Source organism: Nomascus leucogenys, chromosome 6 (assembly GCF_006542625.1).
Source record: "Nomascus leucogenys isolate Asia chromosome 6, Asia_NLE_v1, whole genome shotgun sequence".
Lineage (NCBI taxonomy): Eukaryota > Metazoa > Chordata > Mammalia > Primates > Hylobatidae > Nomascus > Nomascus leucogenys.
The window spans coordinates 83,349,355-83,362,080 of NC_044386.1; the positions used below are offsets into that span (position 1 = coordinate 83,349,355).

Here is a 12,726-nt window from a genome sequence, read left to right on the forward strand (position 1 = left end):
TTATGGGTCAGAACCCCTAAGGAGTCCTGAAATTTCTGAGATTAGAAACTTTTTTATAAGATTTTTCAGTCCCTTTTTGAAAAACAACTGCTAAAGAAAGACTGTACTGCACCTATAAAAGTAATCTCATTAAAGTTCTGGGCTTTTGTGTTTCAGTGGTTTGAGGAGAAGCTCCAGGAGGTAGAGTGTGAGGAGCAGCGCTTACGGAAACTGCATGCTGTTGTAGAAACTCTAGTCAACCACAGGAAAGGTAACAAGCTCTGAAATGCACTTGGAGCTAGGGGAAATTGTTGTCTCTAGTGAACTGGAGATGGAGGGCATGCTGTTGCAATCCTCTCAGCCATCCAAGTTGAAATTCTCAGCCCACCTGGTCCTTGATGTTCTGATAAAAAAAGGTATGCCCTGCATCTCCTGGCAGAAAACATGATTCAACCACTGTGGGCATTGTACTTTCTACCTAGGAGGGATGCAGGGAAGCCATCCCAGATACAGCATGACCTGGGATATGGGCTTCTGTTGATTTTGAGTTGATGGCTTACATCCAAAATGATGTCATACATGCTTTAGCTACATGGTCAAACCAGCAATGCGTAAATGCAAGGAAACCACCTGTCTCCTAATCCTTCTGCGTCTTTCTTTAGTGAAATTTGCTTAAGAGCTTGTGAAATTTTCCCAGTTTGAATCTTTTCCCTCTCTGCCTTAAACATGCTGATAATTAGAAATCGAAACAGACAGAAGACCCATAGCATGAGGCCAGGGTAAGTAAGGGCTGGCAAAGTATAATCTAGCCCATGGGCCAAATCTGACCCTGGTTCCTATTGCCATGAGCTACAAATTTAGGTTTTTACATTTTTAAAGGAATGAATGAGGGGAGAAAAGAATCTGTAGCAGACTATGTGTAGTCTGCAAAGTCTAAAAAATTTATTATCAGCCGGTCGCGGTGGCTCACGCCTGTAATCCCAGCACTTTGGGAGGCCAAGGCAGGTAGATCACGAGGTCAGGAGTTCAAGGCCAGCCTGGCCAAGATGATGAAACCCTGTCTCTACTAAAAATACAAAAAATTAGCCAGGTGTGGTGGTGGGCATGTGTAATCCCATCTACTTGGGAGGCTGAGGCAGAGAATTGCTTGAACCCAGGAGGCGGAGGTTACAGTGAGCTGAGATGGCGCCACTGCACTCCTTTACACAAAGTTTGCCCTACTCTAGAACGTGCAAGACTATACGGTGTGCACATATATTCACTCTTCTCTCTTGTACAGAGAGGCTACCACTCATGAGCTTTAACATAAATATAAGAATAGTTTCTTTGGCCTGTTTGTTATTTAACAACTGGGCTTTGGTTCTCCAGGGATATTGGAGCTGCTTCCTTCAGGTAGGCCTAACCCAGTGAAACTCAGGACAGCTAGTGCCTCTACCTCCTGCTCCTGTGACCAGGCCACATTCTCTTTACTCTCTGAATACAGTTAACTGTGGTGTAAGTGACTGGGTTGCAGAGCCCTCAATTCCCAGATATGCAGTGGGCGGCATTGCTGAGACATGCCATGCAGTATCAGCTGATTTGTCCCTTTTCCTTGTGAGATCAGAGAGGCCTCTGCTGTCTTTTCCTCCTTCCAGAGCTAGCGCTGAACACAGCCCAGTTTGCAAAGAGTCTAGCCATGCTTGGGAGCTCTGAGGACAACACGGCATTGTCACGGGCACTCTCCCAGCTGGCTGAGGTGGAAGAAAAAATTGAGCAGCTCCACCAGGAACAGGCCAACAATGACTTCTTCCTCCTTGCTGAGCTCCTGAGTGACTACATTCGCCTCCTGGCCATAGTCCGTGTAAGCTTCTGTTTTTCTTTTCTCCTCCTTCCCTTGATTTGATTTCTTTTTCCTTTGCTAGTCCCCTTCCCAAGACAGTTTCATCCCATTATAGCTTATAAATAGGTGTCACTTTTTCTACTTTTAAGAGGAAAGGTATCCTATAAACCTAGCAATCTGTTCACCTATTAGCTAGTTACCACTGAATCATTTTGAGCCCCACAGCCAAGATTCCTAGATGGCATTTGGAGAAAAGACCACTCTTGAATTTCCAAATAAGTTGCCCTTTATTGTTGAGGCCGGACAGTGTCCTCTGTGGTCCTTTCTTGAAGCAAGATTGCTTACAGACCTGCTCTCTTGGTTCCTTGGAGCAGTGACTTCCTCAGTCCTTTGGTCTTTGCCTCCTTAACAGTAACTGGTGGCTTTGCCCTGGTTAAGAGCTCTTGCTGGCTTCCACTTGTCCTTCCAGTATGGGCAGTCAGGTAACTACATGGAACTGGCTTGGCATTGCATGGAGGAGTGTGGCCAGGGGACTGAGAGAGCTTGTCACTAGAGCCTTCCTGTGCTGTGCCACCCCACACTGGTAACATTCCAGCCTGCCCCTCGTCAAGCACCTCACTCTCCTGGTGATCAAACAGTGTGGTTTCCCCGTGAGCACTCCTAGTGGTTAAGGTTAGGGAATTTTGACAGTGGTATTAGCAGTCGCATGGCCTCCCTAAGACAGAGGAAAGAACCAAGAGGGAGCCTGGTGCCTACACTCTAAGGGCCTAAGTCTGTCCCTGATTCGGCTTGGGATCAGGATGTGTGAGCCTCAGAGTTAGAACAGTGCCACCCCTCATTCCCCGTCCCCAACATATCTCCCATTAGGGAGCTTGTGCATTGTGTCAGGAGCTGAGCTGCTCCCAGGCTATCGCTTCCCCCGCGGTGGAGATGCCTCATAGAGCCTGGGAGGTTGTTCATTGTCCTCTCCCATTGCTATTTGGTTTGCTGCTAACTCCAGAATGATAAGAGGCTTTAAAAATAACCTGCTATGTGATTCTTAGAACTGGTCAGGCTACTTAGACTGGAGAGCCAGCCACAGGAAGGGCACCCTCTGGGGGAAGCTTTCTATGAGGAGCATTGTTTGGGGTCTCTGGAGAGCACAGTTCTTGGATATGGCCCCCAGGCAGAGTGAGCTTGTACCACAGGGGTGGGGGCCTTGCCTAGAGCTACATGGGCTGGGGCTGGGGAAGTGTGCCTCACGGCACAGAATTGCAAATGGTCTTTTCTCAGAGACCCTCCATCTGCCTACCTCATGCTTATGAGCCTGGTGGTAGGATTGGAGAGAAGAGCAAAAGTTTCTTTTCTGCTCTTCCCTGAGCGTGGAGCCAGACCGCTGTTAGGCCAGTGGGTTGGGCTTGAGTCTAACTCAGATATGAGGTCACCCTTTACCTAATCTTTTGACATTGAGGTGTTAAGATGCTGCAGGAGAGCAGCAGTGACAATGCTGGGACAGGTGAATTTGGAGGCATTGCATTCCCTAAGGTTCAAGTTTTGGCAAAAGCCTGCTCTAAGGAGGCATAGACAATATTCAGGGAAGGCGGGGTGTGGTGGCTCACGCCTGTAATCCCAGTACTTTGGGAGGCTGAGGCAGATGGATCACCTGAGGTCAGGAGTTCAAGACCAGCCTGGCCAGCGTGGCGAAACCCCATCTCTACTAAAAATACAAAAATTATCCGGGCGTGGTGATGTGCGCCTGTAATCCCAGCTACTCAGAAGGCTGAGGCAGGAGAATTGCTTGAACCCAGGAGGTGGAGGTTGCGGTGAGCCAAGATCGCGCCATTGCACTCCAGCCTGGGTGACAAGAGTGAAACTCTGTCTAAAAAGAAAATATTCAGGGAACTTTTGCAGGGCAGCGAGGGAGCCGCTGGAACCCGGCTGGGTGGCTGGCGCCAGGCACAGATCCTTGATCCAGGCTGCTGCTTGGGGCCTATTAAGCAAGTCCGAGTGGGCGTGGTTAGTCAGGCCAGCAACTTCCTTCCCTGGAAATGTTGATTGTGGTCAAGGAACTGGAAACAAGGAAAACTAGCAAATAGATTTTGGGGAGCTTCTTGGAGGCCTTGGTAGCCTAGAGCAGGTAAGTGTGTGGTTGGGAAAAAGCAGTGTGGCCCTATGGTGGTTTTAGGTGTTGATTTAAAGATTTATTAAGCTAACCTTGTGCATTATTTGGGTGTCAGTTTAAAGGCTGAGTCCTTAGGGTGGACTTCCCTGACATATTTCCCTGGCTAAGCTAGGCCCCTGGTTTCATGTTATAGTACCCTGCTGCTTTCCCAGTAGTCTGCATACTTGTATCTATTTGTAATTGTGAATGTAATGTTGGCCTTTTCCATTAGATGACAAGTTCCATGAAAACGGGACCATGAGTTTCATCCACTGTATTCTTAGCTCCTGGCACATGGCAGGCACTCAGGGAAAGTATGTAGCCTTATGAACTGACTGATCTGAGGGAGATACTTTTGTAAGCCATAGTATTGGTCACTGGCATGAGGCCACCTACTGCCTCCCTGCCATCCAGCCCTGGGAGTAGCATGAAGCAGCATGGCACTGGCCTCCTGGAAGCTTGGAGAGGAGTCTTACCCAAGCTTTGCTCCTAGACATTAAACTTCCCAGCTGGGCACTAACATGTGGCTGCAGAATCTGCCCTTGCTCAGTCCGTCCCTGGTGCAGCTGCTGGGAGAGCCTGCCTCAAGGCAGAGCCAGCAGAGCTCCTGAAGAGCTGGTTGTGCTCCTCCTCAACCCCACCCCCACAGGCTGCCTTCGACCAGCGCATGAAGACATGGCAGCGCTGGCAGGATGCCCAAGCCACACTGCAGAAGAAGCGGGAGGCCGAGGCTCGGCTGCTGTGGGCCAACAAGCCTGATAAGCTGCAGCAGGCCAAGGACGAGATCCTTGAGGTGAGTCCCCTGAGGCAGCCGAGCCAGGGGTGTTCTGCTGGTTCCAAATGAACCCAGGGCCCATCCCACCCAGAGGTTTGGAACCCCACAGAGGGAAGAGCACTGATTGAGTCTAAAGGGCCATGGCTGCTGAGGAAGCCTCTGAGAATGACTCCAGGCCTTCCTGAGGCCTAGTCCCCCTGTTCTTTTTCTACTCTACCGAGACTTGTCAAATCAGAATCTCTGGCCCGGCATAGTGGCTCACACCTGTAATCCTAGCACTTTGGGAGGCCAAGGTGGGCGGATCACTTCAGGTCAGAGTTTTGTTGTTTTTTTTTTTTTTTTTTTTTTTTTTTTTTTAGATGGAGTCTCGCTCAGTCACCAGGCTGGAGTGCAGTGGCACAATTTTGGCTCACTGCAAGCTCTGCATCCTGGGTTCACGCCATTCTCCTGCCTCAGCCTCCCAAGTAGCTGGGACTACAGGCTCCTGCCACCACACCTGGCTAATTTTTTGTATTTTTAGTAGAGACGGGGTTTCACCGTGTTAGTAGCCAAGATGGTCTCAATCTCCTGACCTTGTGATCCACCTGCCTCAGCCTCCAAAAGTGCTGGGATTACAGGCGTGAGCCACCGTTCCCGGCCGAGGTCAGGAGTTCTAGACCAGCCTGGCCAACATGGTAGAACCCCATCTCTACTAAAAATACAAAAAATTAGCCGGGGCCGGGCACAGTGGCTCACACCTGTAATCCCAGCACTTTGGGAGGCCAAGGTGAGCAGATCATGAAGTCAAGAGATTGAGACCATCTTGGCCAACATGGTGAAACCCTGTCTCTACTAAAAAAAATAGAAAAATTAGCTGGGCATGGTAGCACCCACCTGTAGTCTCAGATACTCAGGAGGCTGAGGCAGGAGAATTGCTTGAACCTGGGAGGCGAAAGTTGTAGTGAGCTGCAATCACGCCACTGCACTCCAGCCTGGTGACAGAGCAAGACTCTGTCTCAAAAAAAAAAAAAAAAAAAATTAGGCGTGATGGCACACACCTGTAGTCCTAGCTACTCAGGAGGCTGAGGCACGAGAATCGCTTGAACCTGAGAGAGAGGTTGCAGTGAGCCAAGATCGCACCACTGCACTCCAGCCTGGACGACAGAGCGAGACTCCATCTCGAAAAAAAAAAAGAATCTCGGCGGGGGGGTCCTGGCTGGATCTTTGAAAAGCTACCTAGCTGATTCAGATATGCCTTCTTGTGAGAACTAAATTAAGTTTTCCAGGCCTTTCAGCCCTGCTGGTGAGTACCTAAACTGGAGGCTGCTGGCATATCAGAGCCTTCTTGAATGACCACACTTGGTCCCAGATGCCTGAAACACAGGCATCTCTTTTCCAGTCCGCCCCTAAAGTAGCCTTCTGCTGGACTCTGACTTCCATGTGAAATCTTCTGTGACACCTCATCTTACCCACAAGGACAGACAGACATAATGATCAATTTAGGCCTCATTTGTAAAATTGCTGTTCAAATGTGAAGGCTTAATAATGATGCCATTATATGAGGTGATCCTTTCTTTCCTCTTTCTTCCCAGTGGGAGTCTCGGGTGACTCAATATGAAAGGGACTTTGAGAGGATTTCAACAGTGGTCCGAAAAGAAGTGATACGGTTTGAGGTGAGATAGAAGATCCTACTTCTCACTTAGCATGCAGTGCTTGTTTTAGGAATACTCTTGGTGTTGTCCAACTCTCTTGGGTAAAGAGAGAGGTGCCAGTGACTTGGCAGTTCTCGTGAGCAGGCGTGGCCTTCTTTGGGGGGGGGGGGGTGTGCTTGATCCTAGGCACAGTGGCAATCTTACACTTGTGGCTGGACCACAGCAGTTAAACACAAATCTTGCAGCTGCCACATACCCTCGGTCCCCTGTCCTTTCTCCTCCACTTCCCATCTCCTGCCCTCCAACAAAGCCTTTCAAGGCCTTGGAAGACCCTCTTTGGCTGGAAATTACAGCTATTCCACCTGCTGCCTCTACTTTCTGAGACTGTGTTTGGCCTTGGTCAGCAATAAACACCACCATCCTATTGAAAGGGAAAGCAAAAACTGGATGGTCAGTGTAGAATCTTGTCTCCTAGAAAGAGAAATCCAAGGACTTCAAGAACCACGTGATCAAGTACCTTGAGACACTCCTTTACTCACAGCAGCAGGTATGTAAGTTGTGCGTGACCTTCATCCTCTACTGCCCGCTCCAAAGGCCAGCTGCCTCCTCGGGGCTTCTGTGACAAGATGTGCAGGCCCTGCTTCTGAGGAGCTGGGCCCTCCTATAGTCCATCATTGAAAATAGGCCCTGCTGCTCTGACATGGAGCATCCAACAGGGTCTTTTACCAAGCAGGAGGGCCCGGGTCTGCTGCCCTCATTCTGAGGTGAGTTAGTTTTTGAGGACAAACCCCATCTCCCTGTAACTGCTTACTCTTCGAGGAGCCACACCATGGTACCACCTGGCCCTCCTGAGGCTGAGGCCTCATCAGTATGTGAAACAGTGGCCCCACTCTGAGGAACTAACAGCCAGGCAAAGCCGTGGCCACCACAGGGGTGCTCCCTCTGGGGTGGAGCCAAGACTGTCTTCAGAGACTGCCCTTGCACTTGGGGCTCAGGAACTGCTGCCTTCCCTGTCGAGAGGGAGGTGTGAAGGTCATGTGGCCTGTGCAGCTGCTTGGACCCTGCCTTTGTGTGGCAGGCGCTTGGGGAGCGCCAGGGTACTGTGCTTGATTCCTCCCAGGCTGGCTTAGGCTCTGCCACTAGGTGGGGGCGCATGCTTACTGTCCCCACTTCTTTGCAGCTGGCAAAGTACTGGGAAGCCTTTCTTCCTGAGGCAAAGGCCATCTCCTAATGGACCAGGGACCCCAGAGCCCACCTGTGTGACGCTGCCTTTTTATACACTGTCCTCCTCCACCTTGATGGACCCCGGTGATGCATCCTGCCTAGGCTGGACTTAACCCCTTCCTCCCTGTCCCCACGACCAACTGTCCCCAGTTACTCTAACCGTTATTTCATTTAGCTTCCATATATATTTTCTTACCTAAGAGAATAGTTTCCTGCTTTAAGCAAAAGACCTACAATAGGTGGTGGAATTATGGAATGGGGTGGAATATTGATATAAATATATAAATACAAATGTATATTTTTCAGGATGTGGTTTAGGAACTGGGAATAACGTTTTCTGTTACTCCTGATGGTGCCATGAAAAGGTTATGTAATAAAATATTTTAAAATCAGGCCACATGACTCAGAATGTTGGTGGTTTTTGCTTAGGCTGGGGAGCAGTTGGGAATCAGGTCTGGAATACTCCTAACCAAGAAGTTTCCCAGGTATAGTAAGTTTTTCTCTACCGTTCACAAGTTTTTTGCTGCTGCTTCCCTCTGGAAATGGGGTTTCTTTCTCTCTGCCTACCTCAGCTACCTGTTCTGAGGGTCTCAATCTGTTTCATATTCCCACTTCTTTAGGGAAGGAGTTTTAAAAACATCTCTTAAAATAAGAGGAGCAAAATCTATTAAAACCTATTCTCCTGCAAAGGAGGCAGAGACTTTCTCTCTTTTTTTTTTTGGTATCTCTATCATTAAGCAAGAGCCTTTCTCTTTTATTCTTCCTGCTTCCCTAAGCTGCTCAGGGTTCTCTGAGTCTTGCCCTCTGATGGCAAGTCTTATATATAACTAAACCTATTTTTGTCACCCATCAAAACACATCCTCAGTAGACTGTGTGAAGGTGTGAAGGTCTGATAAGGACTTAATGCTTTATCTCCGTAGACATGAAAGCCATGCCCTCTGCCTCTAGATAGGGTGATCCAAGAGCTCTTGAACCTTAGGAGGTTCAAAGAAGCTCTACTGTCTCTGCCCAGGAGGTAGCCTGCCAGCAAGAGCCCCCAGGAGTTGCACGCACAGCCAAAGGATGTTCACACAGATCTCTGCCGGTCTGGCCAGGGGAGGCCAGAGTCTCAGGTCAGTCAAGGCTGGGCTTCCCCCTTAGCTGTGTCCACAGCTGCTCAAGCTGTACTGGTCAGAGTGGGCTTTGAAGCTCCTTTGTGAGCTAGAGCTGCTGACTGCCAGTATGGGAGCCTTGCCACCTCCAGCCCCTCGATCCCAAAGACGCTCCTGCCACTGGGGCCCCAGGTCCTGCTGTATCAGTTCTCTTTGGTGGGGGGCTAAGGTTTGGGGTGAGGCAACCTGAGACAAGAGAATGCAGTAAACATTCTGATTCCCTGTACACCGACACAGCAACAGGGGAAGGGCCAGTGGTGCAAGTATTTCTTTTTAACAGGTGAAGTTTTTGGAAAAAGTCACTCCCCCTACCCCTCAGTATCCTTATCATCAACTCTGGTTTTATCCTTCCAGTCTTTATTATATGCTTGCTTTTACATAGTTGTAATAATATACACATTAAATATTTTGTATCCTGCTTTTATCATTCAACATTGTACATGTTATAAGCATTTTTCTATATTGTTATATATCTTCACAAAGTTGATTTGTAAAGCTGTGTAATTTGAAGTTCTATACAGTGACTGTACCATAATTTTGATTCATCCCTTGTTGTTGGATTCTTGGTTGGAGGTTGTTTGTTTTGTTTTGTTGGTAACTTTAAAATTTTGAATACAATTTCAGATTTACAGAAAAGTTGCAGGAATATCACAAAGAACTCCTATATATCTTTTATCCAGATTTACTGTTTACATTTTATCTCATTTGCCTTATCTATATTTCATGTTGTATTTTCTTAATCATTTCAGAGTAATTTGCTGCACAGATACCCCATTATTCCCAAAACAGTATGCATTTCCCTAAGAACAGGACATTCTCTTCTAAAAGAAGAAGAGAATTATTTTAAGCATTATTCAATATTTTTTTAAGTATTATTATCAAAATCAGGAAGTTTAACAGTGATCTAATACTGTTATCTAACCGATGATTCATATTTAAATTTTGCCAGTTATCCTAATAATGTCCTTTGTAGCCATTCTTTTTCCTACATTTGTTATTCTTTTTTTTTTTTTTTTTTTTTTTGAGACGGAGTCTCGCTCTGTCGCCCAGGCTGGAGTGCAGTAGCGCTATCTCGGCTTACTGCAAGCTCCACCTCCCGGGTTCACACCATTCTCCTGCCTCAGCCTCTCCGAGTAGCTGGGACTACAGGTGCCCGCCACCATGCCCGGCTAATTTTTTGTATTTTTTAGTAGAGACGGGGTTTCATCGTGGTCTCGATCTCCTGACCTCGTGATCCGCCCGCCTCGGCCTCCCAAAGTGCTGGAATTACAAACGTGAGCCACCGTGCCCGGCCCATGTGTTACCTTTGTAAACATGTGTCTCTCAATACTGCAGATTCCTCAGCTTTCTTTTGTCTTTCATTACCATGACATTTTTGAAGAATACAGGCTATTTTGTCGAATGTTCCTCAGTTTGGATTTGTGTGATGGTTCCGCATGACTAGATGAGGGTTTTGCATTCTGGGCAGGAATATCACAGAAGCAGTGTGTCGTCAGTGCATTGTAATCAGCATATAATGTCAGTTGGTCCCATTAATGTTGTTAACTCTGTTCACTGCTTAGGTTGGTGTCTGCCAGATTTCATTTTAAATTGACGATTTCCCCTTTGTAATTTACAAGTAATTTGTGGGGAGATACTTTGAGACTATGTAAGTATTTTGTTCCTCATTCACTAGTTATATAGTATCAGTTGATTAGTCTTGTCCGAGTTATTACTGTCATGATTGACCAACATGATTTCCTAACTCCATAATGCCTTCCACATTTATTGGTTGACATTCTACATATAAAGAAAACTTCCTTTCTCACCATTTATTTATTCACTTGTTTATCAATATGGATGCAGGGATTCCTATTTTACTCAGAGTTGCAAGCCATTGCTTTGATTTTATCTTGATTCTCAAATTGTCCCAGATTTATAGCAGCCTCTTGTGTGTTTGTAGCTTGCCCCCATCATGTTTTGAGTACTTTCTTACCTTCTGGCATAACAAGATGTTCCAGGCTCATTTTGAATGTTCCCTGCCCTAGCCCTGGAATCAGCCATTTCTCCAGGGAGTCTTGGTTCCTTATAATGGAGAATGGTATTTATTTATTTTTATTTGATTTGATTATTATTACTATTTTTGAGACAGAGTCTCGCTCTTGTCACCCAGGCTGGATTGCAATGGCACAATCTCGGTTCACTGCAACCTCCACCTACCGGGTTCAAGCAATTCTCCTGCCTCAGCCTTCCAAGTAGCTGGGATTACAAGTGCCTGCCCCCACACCCGGCTAATTTTTGCATTTTTGGTAGAAATGGGGATTTTACCATGTTGGCGAGGCTGGTCTCGAACTCCTGACCTCAGGTGATCTGCCCACCTCAGCCTCCCAAAGTGCTGGGATTACAGGTGTGAGCCACCGTACCCAGCCAGAGAATGTTATTTAGAAACAAAGATCTGGGTGCCAAATGTGCTTCTTGTTACTGGAATGTCATTGCCTCTAGGCTCTCACCATATAGTGCAAAGATATATAGATAGATAGATTTATAGAAACAAGATAGGGTAGAGATACCTGACATAAATAGATACTAAAAATCATGAATTCACACTGATGCTTTGAGACCAGCCCTGTAGGTTTATTCCAGTCTGCCCCCTTTTCCATGTTGTTAACTCTTTCCTCCAGAGAGACAAAGATTTCAGGTTGCTTTGTTAAGTTCCATCTAATGATCATTCTGACATAAGTCTGTTTTTATTTCCTTGGAATGACGTCTCCTCTGGTTTCAGAACTTCCTCCTCTGCTTCCTGTATCCTGAGGCTGGCAGTGCCAGTTGTCTTTAGGTGCATTTTTGTAAAGAGCTTGCACGTGTGGAAAACAAGTAGGCCAGTAGTGGGTTAGGGGTACTGAGCCAGAAGCCTCTACAAGGAATAACAGGAGCACAAAGGAAGAGGGTGGTATTCCAGCTGGGGACCCAGGAGGGAGAACTTTGTGGGGAACCTGATGCTTGAACTGAGCCTAAAAGGTGTAAAAGTGTTTGTTGCTTCTGCCTCCCTGTCTGTCTGGCAGTGTGAGATAGGCACATCTAGGGAAATGTCAAGTGGCTTGGTGTGGGGTAAAGTCAGTGAGGCCCATGGAGAAAAATGAGCAGGAGCCACATCACATGGGTGCCTGATAGGACCTGGGAGGCACTTTCCACATTACCATTATCGCTTCGTGATCTGGACACACCAGAAGGCGTGAGACTGGAGGCAGGAAGAGCAGCCAGGCTCATCCCTACCCTCAGGAGAGCTGAGAAGGGCAGGTATGGTGGGGCCAGAGCTCGGGAGAGTTTCGGAACCACTGAGATGGGTCCTTGATTTGATGAGAGGCCTGAGGGGAGAGGGAGGTAGCTAGCATGCCCCGCAGGCTTCTGGCTCAGACACTGGGCAGACAGTGAAGCCCTTTGTAACACATGAGGCAATAGGTTTGGGGCAGATGGGAGGGGAAGCAGTGGTGGGGGCAGTGAGTGCTGAAGGTGTTTAAGAAGCGGCTCTGGGCCAGGCACAGTGGCATATGCCTGTATTCCTAGCATTTTGGGAGGCCGAGATGGGAGGATCACTTGAGCCTAAGAATTTGAGACCAGCCTGGGGAATATAGTGAGACCCTGTCCCTACAAAAATAAAAACAACTAGCTGGGTGTGTGGTAGTGCATGCCTGTAGCCCCAGCTACACAGGAACATCACCTGAGCCCAGGAGGTTGAGGTTGCAGTGAGCTACAGTTGCGCCACTGCACTCCAGCCTAGGTGACAGAGCAAGATCTTGTCTCAAAAAAAAAGCAGCTCTGGATGGGAAGGGAGGCCAGTTGCTTTAAGTAGGGGAGATAGAGTTAAAGGAGGCTTTGTTTTATTTAAAGTTGGGACAAACTTAAGCATGTTAATAAAAGTCAGAGAAGAGAAAGAGAATGACTGTCAGAGCCATGTTTGGAAGAAAATGGGGTCCAGAGCACAGGAAGGGGACCTGTGTTCAGAGGGTGCCTCACTGCTGAGGCCACA

At 47.5% G+C, this 12,726-nt stretch overlaps 1 protein-coding gene across 2 annotated transcripts in view; it reads left to right on the top strand.

The window, feature by feature from the left end:
• The window catches only part of SNX1 (sorting nexin 1), a 45,234-nt gene extending 36,952 nt beyond the window's left edge, over positions 1-8,282 (top strand). The window contains exons 10-15 of one of the 2 annotated variants that reach the window (XM_030814540.1): positions 157-250; positions 1,614-1,819; positions 4,588-4,731; positions 6,285-6,365; positions 6,820-6,891; positions 7,998-8,282. In XM_030814540.1, the coding sequence (XP_030670400.1) occupies positions 157-250; positions 1,614-1,819; positions 4,588-4,731; positions 6,285-6,365; positions 6,820-6,891; positions 7,998-8,153 (753 nt within the window). In that variant the 3' untranslated portion in view covers positions 8,154-8,282. Of the gene's footprint in view, positions 1-156; positions 251-1,613; positions 1,820-4,587; positions 4,732-6,284; positions 6,366-6,819; positions 6,892-7,524; positions 7,963-7,997 lie in introns of those variants that run through there. The other variant, XM_030814539.1, reaches the window with a different exon arrangement.
• Positions 8,283-12,726: the final 4,444 nt, after the last annotated feature.